General features: G+C 57.2%; 1 protein-coding gene across 1 annotated transcript; it reads right to left on the bottom strand.

Moving 5' to 3' along the window:
- Positions 1 to 8107: 8107 nt before the first annotated feature.
- On the bottom strand, positions 8108 to 18407 carry MAPK8IP2 (mitogen-activated protein kinase 8 interacting protein 2). The gene is given in 13 exon segments (XM_002917253.4): positions 8108 to 8882; positions 9176 to 9274; positions 11895 to 11965; positions 12080 to 12184; positions 12908 to 13017; positions 13111 to 13283; positions 13416 to 13491; positions 13842 to 14260; positions 14262 to 14988; positions 15086 to 15179; positions 15330 to 15614; positions 17100 to 17205; positions 18208 to 18407. Coding segments are annotated over 13 exon segments (2403 nt in total). The 5' UTR covers positions 18273 to 18407; the 3' UTR covers positions 8108 to 8809.
- Positions 18408 to 18413: the final 6 nt, after the last annotated feature.

Raw genomic sequence — 18413 nt, 5'->3', positions numbered from 1 at the left:
CTGCTGGTGGGTTATCTGTACTTTCAGCCCAGAGAAGTTACGTGAATGGGACATGTGAATGGGATGTATGGCAACCATGTGTACGAGAACAGGCAGTCTGGAAAGTGAGCGTCTGCTGTCAGATGTGGTGTGCTGGCTCTCCCATCGCTTCGGGGCTGGTTCCGGGGCCACACTGACCACGCCCCAGCTCCTGCTGTGTCTTGGGGCTGCCCCCATAGGGCACTGGTTTCCTCGGGGACCCTTGCAGCCTCTGATGCTGGCATTAAGAGGCCCCAGATGAGTTGGGCATGCTCTCCCCCTGTAGGCTGCAGCTTCTCTTCCAGCGGGCCACAGTCAGCTCAAGGTGCCTTGGTTCCAGGAACTGGAGCGGGCACACCGTCTGTGCATAACCTCCAGAGACCAAACGCTGAGCAAGAACCACACCAGCGCTAACACCCACGCACAGCCCCAGGCACAGGTGTCCTGCAGGCCTGCTGCCCACCTGGGTAGTTTGCTCACCACCAAGTGCTGTGCATAGCGCTGGGGCACAGACCACCAGAGGGGACGATCCCTGTTCCCGTGACACTTCCTGTCTAGCAAAGGGTATGGGCATCAACCCCGAGATCTCAGGTGGGATTCCGGCATGATAGGAGCCCCTTCCTCCCGGGTGGGGGTGAGGGGGCATGTGGCTATTGCCTGAGAAGGGACACTAGGGGCTACGAATGTTCTCTAACTTGATTGGAGGGTGCTGTATAAAGCAATAAAGCTGCATGCTTAGGTCATCACGTCTGTACCCTAACCTCAACAGAAAGGAGAATTTTGCTGATAAATACCACAAAGGAAGAGTGTGGGTCCTGTAAGAGTATAATCGTTGGAGGAGGGGGACGCAGAAATCATTGAATACATCAGGGATGCTTCTCTGTCGGCTGAAATCTGAGGAGGGGTGTTGAAACCCACCCTCTGCACCCAAGGTTTGCGAGAGAAGCACACTCTATCACCCTCTCAACCCACTCGGTTTTGTGGTGCTTTTGCGAGCAGAGATGCTGGTCTCTCGTTTCAGCCGCTCCTCACCCAGTCACTGGTGTGCACACGCACTTGTAAACGCGTGCATACTAGCACACACATGTAGGCGCGCAGCACACAGACACACACACTTGTCGTGGCCCCAGATGCTGTCCGCGATGTCCCTGCACTTCCCTTTCTTCTCTGCTACTGTTGATTTAAAAAACAACCCCTTTTCCTGTGAACTTAAGATCCATTCCCCAGGCTGGTGGCTTTCCATTCCCAAGGGCGACCTCCTCCGGGAGCCCAGTCTCCTCTGGGAGGAGCTATGTGTGTTTGGAACGGACGGAGCAAACACAGTGGTGCTGCGTTAGGAAGGAAGAGGGGACGTCTGGAGCGGCATGCGTGGCAGGCGGAGGGACAGCACCTGCAGGGAGACCACCCCTCCGCCTCCTTGCTCCCATGCTCGCCTGTCCCCCAAGTGACCGGAAGGGGGAGCAAAGGGGATGTTTTCATGGAATAATGCTTAAATTTGCCTCTTCCCTGAATGTTTTTAACTACAAATGTACGGTGTACTTGTTAGAGCAGCCCCGGCAATGCCTGCGATCCCAGTCTGAGTTCTCTGTGCTCATGCAAATCGTGTTTTAATCACGGCATTAAAGTAAGTGTACCCTTCCCTTGTTGTACCTGACACTGCCTTCTGGGGGTCTGATGTGTCCTGTCACCTCCTTGACCACAGCCTGGTGCAGGGTTAAGTAACAGAGGAAGGAGCGCACTTACTTACACCTCCCTCGCAGCCTCCTGGGTCCTGTGTGTGAAGATCCCTCCTACAGGGCCAAGGCACGACAGCCCGCCCCCAGCACAAACTCCATTTTCCTGGCAGCCCCACACCCCCCACAGCAAGGAGGGGTCTCTCTCTTCAGGTGGTCTCAGAAGAAAGGGACACAGGGAGAAAGAGGGGTCTGGGGTGCCATCTGAGCTGACAGGAAACTAGGGCTCTGCAGAGAGCGGTTGTGGGGCGTGGCCTGGCCCAGGACCCCACAGCAAGAGTGGAAATATCTCCTCATTGTTTTGCAAACACTGTAACAACATGGTGTCCAGAGCCTGCCCTCCCCAGGGACCATCCAATGCCCTGCGGGAACTGCAGCCCCCCCTCCAACCTGGAGTGGGGGCAGTCAGTCCAGCTGCTGGCTGTCACCCAGACATGGATCTCCAGGTGGTGGGGACCCACAGAACAGAAGAAGGGGCTTGGTTCATCGGCCCACAGCAGAGCTGCGCCAGGCCGGGGGCAGGAGCTGCTGCACCCCACCCTTGAAGCAGCCGTTGACCCGCTGGAGCACCCTTGTCAGCCTCTTTTCTACCCTGGGAGTCCCCAGCTCCCTCCCACTGCATTTCCTTTTGGCTAAGTTATCCAAACCTAGTCAGGGGCGCCTGGGGGGCTCAGTTGGTGAAGTGTCTGCCTTCCGCTCGGGTCATGATCCTGGGGTCCTGGATCGAGCCCCACGTGGGGCTCCCTGCTCAGTGGGCAGTCTGTTTCTCCCTCTCCCTCTGCTGCCCCTCCTGCTTGTGCACGCTCACTCTCTCTGTCAAACAAAATATTTTTTTTAAAGTTTTATCAATTATATTTGATTTCCTATATATACACCAACCTAAAAAAAAAAAAAAGTTATCCAGAGTCAGTTTTTGTAGTTTGGTCGTGAGCACAAAATGCTCACTGATACAGAAGGAAATTAAGTACTAACCCACCCTCCTAATCCCAGCGAATGTGGACTGGCGGGGAGAGGAATGGTCCCCACCAGAGGGTTCAGTGTAATGTGCCGTGTCTGGGGTAGACCTGAGGCACAGCCGGGGGGGGTCCACCTGTGCCCGTCCTGCCACTCTTCCTTGCGGGGAGGAGCCGTGTCTGAACAGCATGACCTCCTCCTTCTCCTTTGCCACCCTGACTGGACAAGTCACCCACCCTGAGATGCGTCCCCATGGGAGCGGCACAGTCCAGTCCCTACGTGGAGTCCCTGAGGAAGGACAGGGCAGGGTCCTGGCGGTCCTGAGCCCGCCCATTCTGCTCCCTCCCACGGGCTTCCTCCACGCCCCTGTGCTGACCACAGTGCCTGTCAGCCTCATGCAGGGTGCCCCGGAGGGGTGCAGGGGGTCAGGCATGCCCAGCTTAGTATGTTCTGTGCAGGTGAAGGCCAAGGAGTGGTCGGCCCACCGGGCCCTGAGTGGGGTTCTGTGGAGGTGGGGCTTTGCACGGGGCAGGCGCCAGACCCCTCTATGCCTTCAGCCAACTGCTCCAAATCTGCACGAAGGAAATAAAAAAATAAAATCCAGGTTCCCCTTTCTGCCATCCACTCAAACGATGGCTGAGACAGCTTTTAGGGTGAACTGTTTAATCTTCTTCTCTGCCAGGTTCTGTGGATAAAAGGACTTCGTTCCCGGGTACAAGGGAGCAGTACTCAGGGCAGCTGATTCAGTGGGCGCTACTCAGGACGGGAACCTGGATGTGAGACAGCCTGTCTGCTGGGTTGTATGCCAATTCCACGGAACGTGACCCAGGCAGCAGGGTGGGGGTACATGCAGGGAGAGCTTCCATGCTACGTACCAATTCCTGTCCCACACGCACTTCACACCTGCACAGGTCCCACCACACCTGTGTCCACACCTGCAAACCAGGTGAGGCCAGCTCACTGCAGTGGTTTCAGGGGTGAGGAGCCTGGTAGCTCTGCTCTGCTCAGCACCAAGGCAGTGTTCCATAATATCCCCCTCTTCAGAGGGGGTGCCACTTACTGCCTCATCCTAGGGGGGTGGCCTTGGATCCCTGCTTGGCGGGTGGAGAAGGGTCTTCCCACAGGCTCCCCGGTCATGGGTTTTGCTCTCCGTGCCTCTTTTGAGGAGGTCAGAAACATTGCTCAGCTTTAAAGGATCAGAAGTTGGGGGCAGGTCTTCTAACCTCAGCTGTGGCTGGCTGGGCGATCCTAAGAGGACTTGCTTCTTCACTCTGCTCTCAGTCTGCCTATGAGCTGCTCTGAAGAGCAGAGGGTGCGCACTCCCGGGGCAGCCCTCCACCTGTGGGGGCCAGGAGCCAGCAGGTGAATGTTCCTGTTTCTCATCCTTTCGGTCATGGTTCAGGGAGGCCTTGAGCTTGGACTTTACACTGGCTCTTCCTCCCCCACTGCCTCTCTCCTACCCACTCCTCACTACAGCCCTCCGTGGGACTTTTGCAAGATCCGCTGCCTACCCACTTGCCCTTGTTTTTCCTCCTGCCCGAAACTGAGCACAGTGCTGGAAGATACAACAGCCCTCAGGCAGTCATGAGGACAAAGGCCAAGCACCCAGGTCACAGGACCAAGGGAAGGAGCCTGCGGTTCTCCAAGTGGACTTCTAGCAGCCAAGCCAGCCTTAACTCCTCCCACCCTGATTGATCAGGCCCATCTCCCTGGGGCTTTGTTTTAGAGCTGAAGGCTTTGAGTCACCTATCACGTGATCTATTGTTGATATATTTTCATTGACATCCAAAGAGAATGCTGATGTCTACACGTAGAATACAGAATCCAGTGTGTACGTGTGTTTGTTGTACCTTATTGTTTATTTTCAAATCCATGTTTTCCTCCTTTTTCTTGCTGCTCAAACATTTCTGAATCATGTATCTGTTGGTCTGTGTTTCATGACTAGAGACTCATGTACGAAGACCATCTCCCATCACACACAGCTCGTTTCACAGTGACGTGGGCAACTTTGCTTTAATCTTCTTGCCATAAATTCTTCATTGGGTCCCCTGATCTCTCTCTCTGGTCACAAACAAAATAAAATAAAAAGCCATATATGGAAAGGAGACTGGAGGGGACGCCTGGGTGGGTCAGTGGTTAAGCGTCTGCCTTCAGCCCGGGTTATGATCCCAGGGTCATGGGATCCAGCCCCGAATCAGGCTCCCAACTCAGGGGGTAGCCTGCTTCTCCCCTGGTCATGCTTGCTTGCTCTCTCTCTCTCTCTGTCAAGTAAATATTTATTTATTTATTTATTTATTTATTTATTTATTTATTTATATTTGACAGAGAGAGAGACACAGCGAGAGAGGAACACAAGCAGGGGGAGTGGGACGGGAAGAAGCAGGCTTCCCAGTGGAGCAGGGAGCCCGATGGGGGGCTCGATCCCAGGACCCTGGGATCACGCCCTGGGCCAAAGGCAGATGCTTAACAACTGAGCCACCCAGGCGCCCCTAAATAAAACCTTTAAAAAAAAAAAAAGAAAGAAAGAAAGAAAAGAAAGGAGACTGGAAGAAAATACAGTATCAGCAAGAGTTGTCTTTGAGTTGAGATCTTTTTTTCTTAACCTTCCTTCTATTTTCTGCAGCTTCCAAAATTTCCATAATGACCATGGGCTCTTTATAATGGAAAAGTAATACTTAAAAATAGAGAAATTCTATTTTGTATAGTGTTTATAAAAATGGTAACGAGCACTGACTTTCCAGAGCGCTATTCTCAGCCTGGCTGGAGGTCAAGCTGGTGGACCCCTCAGCAGAGTCCTAAGACGGTCACATTTATTGTGGTCAAATAACCTTTTTTGCTTGCATTTAAGTAATGCCTTTACTTTTTTATTTTTGGTTTTTCTGTGCATGTTTCTATTTGCATTTGGGGTCTCTAATAAGCACCAATAATACTTGAAACAATTAAGACATTGTACAGGAAAACAGGAAGAGAAACAGACTGTTAGCCTTCTTCACGCTCACTCTTTCTCAACACCTAGCTCCTAGCATAGGTTGTGCGTATTTATTTTCCCATAAGAGCATAACAACTATTTCCATATTACTTTTCTTCATATCTGCCCAAAATTTCAATTAAGGAAATATACCTTTAGTTGGTCAAAATTTAGATTATTTTCATGCTTTCAATATTTTAAACAAGAATGTGTACAAAGGTTTTAATTTAGGATGCAATCCTTAGGCAGATTTCCAGAGGTCCGAGTCCTGATATTAGAGGCTTGCTCACTCCCACGGGGGGGTCCGAGGGCTTCGGCATGAGTGCACTGCTCTGGGCTCCTGGAGGAGAGGGGGCATCAGCCGCGCCCCTGCTTTCCTGGACTCATCTTCCACAGCCTCTGCCAGGGGAGGAGCCAGGAGAGACACCTCACCAACTCCGAGGCTCCGCGCCCCCAGCACCCAGCAGGAGGACAGATCACCCAGCAACATACAGAGGACAGCGGATGCCCACAGGAAGGTCAAAGGTTCTAGGGGCAGAAATGGGGTGGAGGGTGGGGGTGCCTGAGAGGGGCAGGGACAGGGCAGTTTCCACAGGGAGTCACTGCAGAGTTTAAGAGGGAGAGTGCCTGTTTGGGTTTGTTCAAAAGCTCATCTGGTTGCAGGGCAGGTGGACTTACGGACGTAGGTTGACGCAGGGAGCCTGGAGGAGGCTTTGGATGCAAGGACGTAGGAGGAAATTCAAGGTGGTTTGATGGGGGGGCGCACAGGGTGAAGGGGCAGACTTAGGAGTGACGGGGTGGGGGTGAAGGTGGCAGCAATGAGGGATCCAGGGCAGCTCCAAATCAGGCGCCGGAGGAAAAAAACGTAGAACCCAGAACCCAGCTGAACAGGAGCAGGTAGGGAAATGCTCCTGAGTTCGAAGGGTCTGCGGCCCCTACTAGGCTGTTCAGGCCCTCTGCACCTCAGTGCTCTCATTAGGGTCATAACCCTAACCCACTGACTGGCTGAAGGGGTGGCCTGGAGGTCAGCTGGGGTTGGTGAGTCAATGCACACGCACACAGCAGAGCCAAGTGGTCTGCACAGGGAAGGCATTGAGTCCAAGGGAAGAAGCCAGGGAGGAGAACCCCAGTGGAGCCAGGGAGGGGCTATGCAAGACAGCTGAGCTAGAGGAAACCCTGAGATCCAAGGAGCAGAGGGAAAGGGGATGAGAGGGAGGTGCAGGAAAGGTCAAAGAGGGAAGGAAGGTAGGCTGTAAGGGAAGTGTCCTACCGAGAGGGAGTTGTTCCAGGGAAAAGGACACTCAAGCATGTCCAATAGCTGTCCTAAAGGATCAGCTGGGGGGAAAGGTTAATGATACAGAAAAATGGGGAGAGTTGGAGGAGCTGAGGTGGGGGTGTGGGCAGGCATGCAGAGCCTTTCCTGAGCCGGATGAGGGCAGTGAAAGCGTGTGGAGAATTCCCGCCTGACCCAGTGAAGGAAGAGCAGAGGGAGCCCGTGGGTCGAAGGTGGGTCCCCACGGTGATGCAGCCAGAGGGGTCTGAGGGCCATGCTCCCTGCCCAGGTGCGGAGGGGGGCAAGTCTCAAACATACATATCAAGGGCTCTCTGTCTCTTTACAGCTTTAATCAGTAGTAAAGTCTTCTCACGGACATTCCACTTTGTCTTCTTGACAGTGGAGTTGGAAGGTTCCGGTGTGCTAGCTTACAAGCTGCACGTCTGCTGAGACTGGTCTGGGTCCCCGTTCTGTTGGTGGGGCTGTCCACATGCCAGAGGTCTGGGCCAGTTATCGATTCTTAATTCCAGTAGAGGCACGTGATTTTTATAGACAGTAGTTTTAAATTCATAGGTAGTGAATCTGTCTTTCCCTTTGCTCACATTTCATAACCTTTACCTGTGGTCTTCCCAGGGTTGCACTGGTCCCAGGCTCTGCGGGGAGGACCCAGACCCACCCTCAGAAAGGCCCTGCCTACCATGCTGACCTCAGCACCCGAGAGTTGGGGCTCAACCACAGGTCCGGGGCCAGGAAAGCCCTTCCCTCTGGAAGATAGTGTCTACAACCACCTAGAGGCAGAGTGGAAAATGGCCACCTCCTCTCTTCTGGCTTTCTGTGGAGAACCTTTAAATGCCAATTTTAAGATCTGAGCAGACTGACCCCTCACACATACACTCACAAGCGTGCATATACACCCACGAGCGCCCACACATGCTGATCTGAGCCCTACCGGCTCCCCAGCCAGGAGCTCTGCTGCAGGGAAGGAACACAGTTAGTATGACCACTGCCCTTTCTCTCTGGCCTCAGTTCCCCTGCTGGCCAATCAAGTGCATCTGGAGAGAATCTCCAGGGCGCCGGTGGCAGGAGAGCACTGAAGGGGTGATCTTCTCACGATTCCATCACCCTGGAGTCTCGGTCCCCACTGCCATGGGCAGCCCCTGTGCCCCCCCCCCCAGAAACAGCCAGTGTCACACCAAGCAGAGAGTTTATTGAGGTGCTAGACTGCGGGGAGTGTTTGCAGCGGCAAAGCGGACGCTGGTGTGGCCAGGGCCAGGGTAGGCACCCTCCTCCTAGCATCTGGGGGCCCGGGGTAAGCGTCAAGAGCTAACCCTAATCTTCCCCAGGAGCCTTCTGGGGAACCCCTCCCTGCTTCCCCCTGAGCTCCATGTGGGCCAGTATGGGGGGGTCCCTCTCTTTGTCCCTGTGGTCAAGGATGGGATAATCCCTTGAGATTCACTATAAAAATTAAAATTCCTTTATAAATCACAGGGGAGGGGCAGGAGGGGATCACCTGGGAGCCTGGTGCCACCTGTCACCTACAGCCTCGCCTTCCTCCACAACCCTCCCAGTTCTGACCCCAAGTAAAGAGCGGAGGGCGAGAGTTTGCAGGCACAGAGAGGGGCAGAGACAGAAACAAGGAGATAGGAGGAGGTCAAGGGGCAGAAGAGGGTGACACAGAGAGAAAGAACAGACTGGAGGGAAAGTGGAGAGGACTCCTCTCTCCCGCAGCCCCTGGGGAGCAAGGAGGAATCTCCCTGGACATCAGTTCCCACGTGCCCCCAATCCAGTTCTTGCCAAAGCCGTGGTGGCTTCTGGAGACACGCCCAGCCCCAGCTGCCCCTGCAGCAGGAGAGCGGTGGGCGGCTACTCCAGGTAGATGTCCTCTGTGGGGCAGGCGTACTCCAGGTGCTCCTGGTAGTACTCGAGGAAGGCGCGGCTGGGGGAGAGAGAGCCATCTACTAGCCACTCAGAGCCGCCTGAGTCGCCCCACCCCCACNTTTTTTTTTTTTTTTTTTTTTTCCAACCCCACCCCACCCCGGCTCCTGTCCCAAGTCTTCAAATCTGCATTCCACCCACTTCCGGCTCTCCACCGCTATTGCTTCTCACCTGACCTTCCCCCCACTCCTGCCCAAACTCTCCACCCCACACCTGGTCTTCTCCCCAGACCTCACCTCCCTGCCCCTCTTCCCAGCCCTGCTCACCCACCTGGGCACTCCCCAACCCGCTTACCCCACACTCTGGGCCACGGGCCTCATGGACTCCTGGGAGACAAACACGTGGCAGGCAAAGCGGCTCAGCAGAGGGTGTTTGGTGATGAAGCCAAAATAGCTGCAGGGGGTTGGCGTGGAGGGGCATCAGAGCACAGACTCACACCCTAGCCACCCCCCCGCCCCGACCCCGGGGATCCGGAGACAAGAGTCAGGAAAAGGGAGCTCGGGAAGAAAGTAGGGGATGGGAAAAAAGTGTGGGTCCCATGAATTCAGGACCTGAACATGCGTTTTTGGGCTCTAGTCCAAGCACAGTGCTAGGCACCTACAAGGAGGGAGTGACCTGGGTGAATTTCTCCATGACAGGGGTGGCCCCCCACCCAGAGCTGGCCCCGAGGCTATAGTGCAGGGCTCCTTCCTGCCTTCTAGATGTGAGTCCCCGGAGCCTGCACAGGCCCACCTCTGGTCCTGCAAACCTTACAGCTATTACCTGAGCTCTGAGTTGGGGCTTGGCATCAGCCCCCAATCTGTGAAACCCTCTTCATGGAGAAAAACCTCCCACCGTGGCTCTCACTGGCCCAACTCTGTCTCATTCAGACCTTTCCTGAATCTGTTCCTCGAAGACATGAACAAAAACTTTGTCCAGAGGGAGGGCCTGTCAGCGCTCTGCAGCATGAGACCTGAGACCCCTCACGGTGGCTAATCCAGTCCACATCAGACTGCACCGGGGTCCTGTGGTTCCCCCAGATGGGAATCCACACGGCAGCATCACTGCCAAGACGACATGCTCCTGTTTTCCATGAACAGCCTTGTTTCAAACGCCATGTTCAAATCCCAATCATAGTCCCCAACACTTGGATGTCGCTTACTGAGCCCCGAACAGAACAGCACCTTCTGCCATTAACCCACATACCCCTCACAACAGCCTGTGTTGTCTCTAGAGGATGGAGGTAAGGCCCAGAGACAGTCAGAAACATGCCCAAGGACACACAGCTAGTCTGTGCCAGTCTGTGGTCTTACAGGCCACACACTCCAACATCATCCAGATACAGCATGTCCAGCACATTCCTCGACTGCCTGCTGCCATGAGGAAATGAGTTAAGGGTTCACCCAATGGTACCTCATCAGTGCCCCCTCTCCGTGAGGGACTGGGCTGAGTTCCAAAGTAGCAAATACTAGGAAGATCTGGGCCAGGACAGCAGCTCGCTGGTTCCCTCCCCTCCATCCTGATCCACTGGTCTGACCATCTTTCTCTCATGGGCTTGCACTGGGGTCAGTGTTCAGGGGTCTAGGCCTGAGCATGGCAGTCTCGCTCTTGAGAAATCAAGGTTGTCTTCCCTCTTGGCAGTGTCATGCTCAGCCCACCACCCATCCGGGTGCAGACCTCCGTGCAGACCAGTCCTGGCAGAGCTGGAGCTCCCTGCTGTTTGGTCTGCAGCCTGCAAAGCAGTATCTCCCTCCTCAAACGGGGCTCTGACCCTGCTGAGGGCTGACACCAGCCACCAGACCGCAGATAGAGCCCTTCTTACCACCCTCTTTACCACGAAGTGTCCAAATGATACACGTGCTGGACTCGAGATCTGTCCCAAGCCTCAGCCCCAGTTCCACTGTGTTCTTCCTACATCTCTACTTGCCCCTGAGCACCTGCTTCCTCCAACACCCCATCGAGTCTTTTGGCCCTGACGTTTTGGTTACATCCTGTTTCCTTCATCGAGGACACTGGGACCCGTGGGCAGGAGCCTGGCTGGGCAGGAAGCCTGTGGCTCCCCGCAGCTGGTCACAACACTGGCTCTCTCGCTCCCTTTCCTCCTGTCCCTTCTCACCCTGCCTGCCTATGTTGTTCACCTCAGCCACAGTGACCCACCTGCCCCCAACTGAGTCTCTCCTTCCACGTCTCCCTCCCACACTCCAAACCCACATAACAAATAGCCAATTTGATCTCACTGCAACTGCATCTGAATGCCACTTCTCCAGCAGGTCAGGCCCATTCACTCCATGCTCCTTCTCTCGGTGTGTGGGTCACTCCCTGCCCATTAGCCAGGCGGCACGTCACCCCTGATTCTCCCTCCAGGTCAGCCTCTACATCCAGTCGACCTAGGTCCTGCCTGTCCCACCTCCTCAATGCCTGGAGGACACCGCACCTGCATAACCTCGGCAGCACCTGGCCTGCTGCAGTAACACCTGGCTCCATCCAGCTGCGCAGCAGCCAGGGCCAATTAGTCAACCTGAATCACATGGTCACATGGTCAAACTGAGTCACACTGGTGTCATCCTGACACCACTGCAAATGGGATTAAGTACAAGCTCTTTGACAGAGTCCCAGGTACTCCTAGTGTCCCTCCAGCCACATACTAGCTGCTCCCCAAGACCCCCACAGCCTTAGCTCAACTGGCTCCCTGCCAAGATCCAGCCCATTACTTACTTGTCTTCCAAGGCTTGCAGAGTGATCCTCAGTCCCTTCCTGGGTCCCAGGAGAACTCACCTATCTCTCTACGGGTCTGCTCACGGGAGCTCCATACAGACATCTGCCAGACCCTGATAGATCCTTCCAGCACTTACTTGCCTGTGTCTCTGTTTCCCCACCCAGACCAGATGACAGCTTGCTTGATCCACGTCTCCTGAGCCCAGTGCAGAGTGGGTGCCATGTGGGTGCAGGTGGGGCAGTCCGCGTGGTGGGGGATGGGGACTGTATCTACGCACCCCTCAGGGTTTGTGGGGCCTCAGGAGGGTAAGGCTCTCACCAGCTGTTGCGGGGATGGCAGCCACAGAAGGAGATGTTCTTCATCTGGAAGAAGTGACTGCAGTGCTGGAACTGGGGAAGAGATGGCAGAGCACGCTGAGTTAGATGCAGGGTCTGGGGCCACGTCTGCCAGCCCTGCCAGATACCCCCCAGCCGCCCCTGTGCCTCAGGCCCCTGCACTCCCACCTCAGGTCCTCCACTTAGACTCAGCTTCACCCCCCGAAGGGAAATCTCGAGGTCACAGGAGGCGGGAGGACGCAGATGGACGGTCAGCTTCCGGGCAGTAGCGATCTGGGGAAGAGGTTGGGGGAGAGATGGTCTCAAGGGCCTACGAGGGTGTCTTTCTCTCCCCGTGGTGCAACATTTTACATGGATGAAGACTCCTGGCACTGACTCTAGAGGATGTGAGCCAGTGGTCTTCGCCATTCCTCAGGCTCAGGACCAGCTTGGTCACCTCGCTGCACTAAGCCTGCCACTTTCTTCTGTTCCTCCAGGCAGGACCACGGCCCCCACCACCCCTGGCCTCCTCACTGCCCATCCCTGTGGGCTGGATGGGAGTTCTCAGCTACAGGGCTGTCCTATTTCTCTGCTGCTTTCCCACTCAACACAGGACCAGTAGATGGGCAGGCTCACTAAATGTCTACCAACTGAATGAACGAGTGAGCAAATGACTCCCAGGAAAGGATCTGTGAGAGTCGGTCTTGATTTACAAACACAAAGAAGACGGACTGAAGAAAGGGAGGGGCCGGTGGGAAGGTGGAGGCCCCACTAAACCCAGTAAACCCGCAGTGCTGGAACCAGAGCAGAGAGGGCAGAGCATGCCGAGTTAGACTGAGGGTGAGAAGGAGGGACAGACCAGCCAAGCTCTGTCCCACGCCTGTCTGCGCAGGCCTCTGAATCAGAGCCGGGACCCCTGCTCCCTGAGGCTCCCAAGGCACCATCTGAACCCTCTGTGGCCAGAGGCCTGCTGGGCCAGCCTACAGGGTTGCGGTGGACTGCTGACTCCAGACTGACCTTCTGCATGGCTGCGCACAGGATGCCATTGCCCTGGTGACAGGGCACCTCTACAGAGCCCAGGAACTGCACATCGAAGCGCTCCACCCAGCAGGGACTCCGCTTGCTCCCTGGGGGGGAGGGGGGTGTCATAAGGGGCCTAGAGCAGGCAGAGGGGCGGTGCAGGCTGGGTGACAAGCTATCCCTTGGGGATGGGACCTCACCCAGCAGGTCCTTGGCGGGGCCGGGCACTGCATGGGCGTAGAAGGCAGGGAAGACCCCCCGCTCCCCTGTGCGCATGTTGAAACCACGGAACCAGAAATCATCCTCCTCGGCCTCCACCAGCACCGGGTCATCCACGTCCAGCTCCAGCTCGTCCGGATGGCGAGGGATGAACCTGAGGTCAGGTCAGAGGTGGGTCATCACCGGGGGGAGAGGCAGGACTGAGTGGGTGCTGTCCACCCGGGTCCCACAGTGTTTGTAGACCGAGGCTGGGGATCGCTGACAGCAAGCGGGAAAAAGGCTGTACCTGAAGACAGCCCGATGGGTTTGCTCTTTCTCCTCCCCATTGACCAAGCAGGAAAAAAGACCAAAGGACTCCGTGCCTGAGACACAGAGACAGGGAAAGACAGAGACTCAGAAGGCAGAAGGAAAGTACTTGAAGGCCTGGCCAAGCCCCTCCTTCCTTCCCCCCCCCCCCAAGTCTGGTGTGGGCTGTCCCGAGTCCCGAGTCCCAGAGGGAGGGAGGACCAGCCCATCAGGGGCTGGAGGCAGAGCAGCCCTCCCCACTCTGCTCCCCACTCTGTTGGGGACCTGGGGAAAGCCCCAGGCACATGTCCTGGGTAAGAGGGCAGTGCCTAGCCCTGGCCGCCCTGAGACCCTCAGGCTGCCCTGGGCGCTCTGGGGATCTGCCTGTTCCCCGGGGACCGTCCCCCTTTCCCCACCTCCCACTCACTGGAAGAACGAGATGTGCTGTTGACAAAGACATTGAGGAACTTCTTAGAGAAGGTGAGGTCAGGGCTGTCTGGGGAGGCGTCCTCCGGGCCCTGACCACCACCCAGAAGTGCGGCCGCCGTCTCTTCCTCGCTGGCCTCGCCGCCGCTGTCCTCTGAGCTGTCTTCGCCCAGGCCCGCGCAGCGCCGCAGGCTTACCAGCTCCAGCTGCGTGTGCTCGTCCACCACCAGCGTGTACTTGACCGCGTCGTACACCAGTGACGCGTCCAGCTGCGCAGCGGGGCCCACGCCCCTCCCGCCGGGGGGCCCCGCCTTGTCCTCAGCATCCTCCTCCTCTTCGTCCTCATCGTCCTCCTCTGAGCAGGCGGCGGAACAGGCGCGGCCGGGGCGGGCGCTGCGGCCCGCAGCGGCCCACNCGGGAGGGCGCGGGGGGCGGCGGCCCGCACAGCGTCTCCATGTCCACCAGCTCCACGCCGGGCCCTGCAGCCGCCTCAGGGGCCTCCGTGGCGCTCCCCGCGGGCGACGCTGGCTCGCCGGAAGGACGCGACGCGGGAGACAGGCACTGGCCGGGGCAGCGGATGGGCGAGGAGCCCTCGGAGATCATGCGGCTCACGAGGTTGCTGAGCAGCCAGGGCGAGTCGGTGTCCTCGCTGAGGTCTGGCTCCGACTCAGACCCGGACTCGTACTCGCTGTTGCTGTCGTCGGGGCCCACGGGCAGGAAGGCGGGGCGGCGCGGGGGCTCACAGGAGGCCTCGGGTTCGGGCTCCGGCTCAGAGGCAGGCGATGAGGCCTCCTCGATGGAGTTGGTGAGGTGCGAGGAGCGGCCGCTGCTGCTGCTGCCGCCGTCGCTGCTCAGCTCCAGCTCGGTCTCTGAGATGGACGAAATCATGCGCCCCAGGCGCGCGCCCCCTGCGTCCTCCGAGTCGGAGCCTGGCGAGGACAGCTCCTGGCTGCTGCGCCGGCCCCCTCGGCCCCCGCTGGAGCGGCTTCCCAGGTCGGCCTCGATGCCAGGATCTGAGGAGGGCGAGGCTCCGCAGGGCGCAGGAGGACCCGAGGCCGGTCGGTTCCCTTCACAATCGCAACCCGGGCGCACAGGCGACCGTGCCCCGCACGGGCTCGCGTCTGTGGGCTGGAGGGAGGCGGGTGACTCTGCAGAGCAGGGGTATGTGTCAGCAAGCCCACTCGGCTCCCTTCCTCTCTCCCTTACCTCCTGTGATCCCACCATCAGCACCACCGCCCTGCTCACCTCTGAGGGGCTCCTGGGGAGGTGAGCACAGCACTGTCTCCTGCCGGGAAGCTGGAGGCGCTGGGGCAAAGCCTCCATTGTTGTTCAGGGAGTCCTGGAGGTGGGGTGGGGGAGCAGTAAGAAAGTAGCGCTGAGGGGGGTCTCTAGCTTTCAGGGATAGAACAGGCTGCCATGGGGCGCAGAGTCCCAGATGCTTAAAACCCAGATTAACTCCAGGATGCTGTGGGTGGGTCTGGATGCTCACCTGGGCTCCCAAAGTAGTCAGGTGGAGAGTGGTGGGCCGGTTCTTGTGGGATTCCTCCAGGGAGGGGGAACGGATCAGGGCCTCTGGGGCAGGGGCCTCTGAACCAGAGCCTCCTCCCTCCTTGGCCTCCCCTTCTCCTTCCTCCTCCTCCTCCTCCTCCTCTCCCTCCTCTTCCTCGTCCTCCTCCTCCTCTTCGTTGTCATCAATCATCTCAAACTCCTGGAAATCATCCTGGAAGGAGCAGATGGGGTGCGGCTGCTCCGAACGTCCCAGGGAGAGACTGTCCTGCAAGAAGGAGGGACAGGCAGAGCTGGGCCAGAGCTCAACAGTGACTTGGGGTTCCAGGTGCCAGGAAAGGGGAAAGCAGAAAGATATATGTTAAGGGAGAGTAGACTCCAGTTCACTCTGCTCCTTACCAACTGAGTAGTTTTTTTAAAATCTGCTTCAGGAGTGCCTGGGTGGTTCGGTTAGTTAAGTGTCTACCTTCGGCTGGGGTCATGATCCCAGGGTCCCAGGCTCTCAGCTCAACGGGGAGTCTGCCCTCTCCCTCTGCCCCTCCCCCCGCTCATGCTCTCATCGCTCTCTCTCTCTCAAATGAATAAACAAAAAATCTTTTTAAAAAATCTGCTTAAGATACAAAAGGATCACTCCAGTTCTTGGTAAGAGCCCAAACTCCTAAGCTTAAGTGACAGAGATTCTCAGAGTGGCCCCAATCCACCTGTCACCCTCATGTTATCTCCAAACCCCATCACATTTGACACCAGCACTCCTTCCTTCGTGGCATTTTAACCCAATTCACAATTGCTGTACACCCCCACCAGGCTGCAAGTCCTGCCAGGGCAGAGCCATGTCCATGTTGTGTACTGATACATCCTACCCCGAGAACAGGACTTAGCCTATAGATGCTAAGTGGAATATGAAGACAACCCAGGATCAACCAAGCTTGCACCAACCTCAGGGCCTTTGATACACTTAATCACTTTGCCAGCAAGTCCTCTCCTCCATTCCCTACCTCCCTTATCTGCCCACTCCATCCAGTCTTCCCTAGGGCAAGGTTGTATGCCATTTCCCCTGGAAAGTCTCCCTGAAGGCCTCAGTCTCTTTTGGCTCCCCTCCCTCCTCATTACACCTAGCATCCTCCCATTGGAACCCAGGCCTTGATATTCAGGCGGCCAGCCATCGCCCCTGACATGTCTTTCTCCCCTACTGAGTTATAAGCTGCCAAGGTCAAGGGCCACACTTGTCCCATTCTCCTTCCACACACCTGGAAGCCCCCAGCACTTGCCACATGGCAGTTCCTCAGAAATGTTCTTTAATGAATGAGAGAGACAGGGACGGGGTGGGAAAGAAGCAGGAGATGGGGGGAGAAAAGATATCAGGGGTGCAGACATAAGGCAGAGGAGGCTTAAGAGGTGGGGACAGGCCTGGGAAGGAGACAGCTGAGATGGCAGCAGGAAGGAGCGGGGGTCTTCCTAAAAAGTGGTCTGAGGACAGAAGGCATGCCTCCCCTCCCCCAAACTAGCCCAGTGACAGGAGCCAGGTGAGGAATGCTAGGGGCAGCCCTTTGTGGAGGGCGTACAGTCTGAGAAAACGAGAGGTCTGATATCAAGGAAGATCCTGGGCCCAGAGGCCCAAAGGGAGGGGGCAATCAGAGGATTTCTTATTCCAAGGCTGAGCTCAGACCCACCCTAAAACTCCAAGTGAACATTAAGCAGAGCAGAAGCGAGGTTCTCCCTTGAAAGGGTTCCATTTCCCCAGGCCCTTCCCCACCTTCTCGCAGTGGTCCGAGTCATAGCTGAGGCCCAGGCCACAGTCATCGGTGATCTCAGACAGGTCCTCATCATCAAATTCTTCCAGGCTTATGTCCTGAGGAGGCCTGGGAGAGGGGACCAGGGTCAGAAAGCAAGGACAGGGCTCCCAAGAGAGCCACCAACCCTGGACTCCCTCCCTGCCTGGATGCTGGCCCTGAGGAGGGACCCCCAGCTGCTAGACCCAGGGTCTCTAGAAAACCCAACTCCCAGAGCCATATCCTGCCATCACCTTGAACCCCAAGCTCGGCTCTTCAACGGATTCCCCCCACAATCTGAGCCATGACCAGCCCAGAGGAGCCACTTGTCCCCTCAATCCTCCTCCCACTCCCCTGCTCCTCCTCTCTCCGAGAGCCACTAGCCTCTCCTCCCTGCTCCAGGCCCCTCTGGGTCACAGATTCAGCCCCAGGGGAGTCAGGCTGAGCTGAGTGGAGGAGGGGGAGCTGAAGCTGCAGCAGCGGTGGGGTGGGGGTGGGGGGGCAGGTAGGCCTGCAGGACCAGAGTCTACTAGCCACTTTGTCTCCCCCCTCCTGCCCGAGGCAGGTCTACACCCAGAGATTTAACCGTCTCCCCACCTCGGTCCCTTCCCCCAAGGGCTCCAGGCTTGATTTCAACTCTCTCCCTCCCTGAGCCCTAAAGGCCAACACAGGCCTTTACCGAAAATAGGCCCCAAAACGCCAAAAGGACACTGCCAAGCACAGAAGGTGGCTCAGTGTCCTGCCCAGACAGGCTGCCCCTCAGAGGTTCAGCCCAGGTCCTCCACCCTTGAGGGGTCAGCTGCAAGGGCTGGGTGCGGCACTGGATCTCAGCGGGATATGGGGGGGCGGTCATTAGGGCTGGAAAAGGGGGATGAGGGTAGGATAAAAATAGAGACCCTGAAGGCAAGGAGGATGGGGAGCAGGAGTCAGAAGCCTTAGGAACAGAGAGGGGACTTGGGCTTGGGTCCCCAAAGGCGATGGGGGTGGGGCGGCAGTGCCGGGTCGGAGGAGGCTGGACTGGGTCGGGGCGGGNGGGGCGGGGGCTGCGGGAAGATAAGGGCCTGCCAAGGCCCGGGGCGCCAGAGTGCGTACCTGCAGCCTGGCGGCGACAGCGAGTGAAAGGTGGAAAGAGAAAACATCTCCGCCCGATCCGCCATCTTCTCCGGGGAAAGGCCTGCCGACTGCGGCGGGGGGAGGGGTGCGCGGAGCGACGGCCCCGCACGCCCTTCGTTGCTCCCTCCCTCGGTCCTCCGCCCTCCCCGAGTCACCTCGTGACAAGCCCTGCGACACCACCCGCC

Source organism: Ailuropoda melanoleuca, chromosome 15, assembly GCF_002007445.2.
Source record: "Ailuropoda melanoleuca isolate Jingjing chromosome 15, ASM200744v2, whole genome shotgun sequence".
NCBI classification, from domain to species: Eukaryota; Metazoa; Chordata; class Mammalia; order Carnivora; family Ursidae; genus Ailuropoda; species Ailuropoda melanoleuca.
Note: the sequence above shows the minus strand (reverse complement) of the source record. Positions and strands in the feature narration are given on the sequence as shown.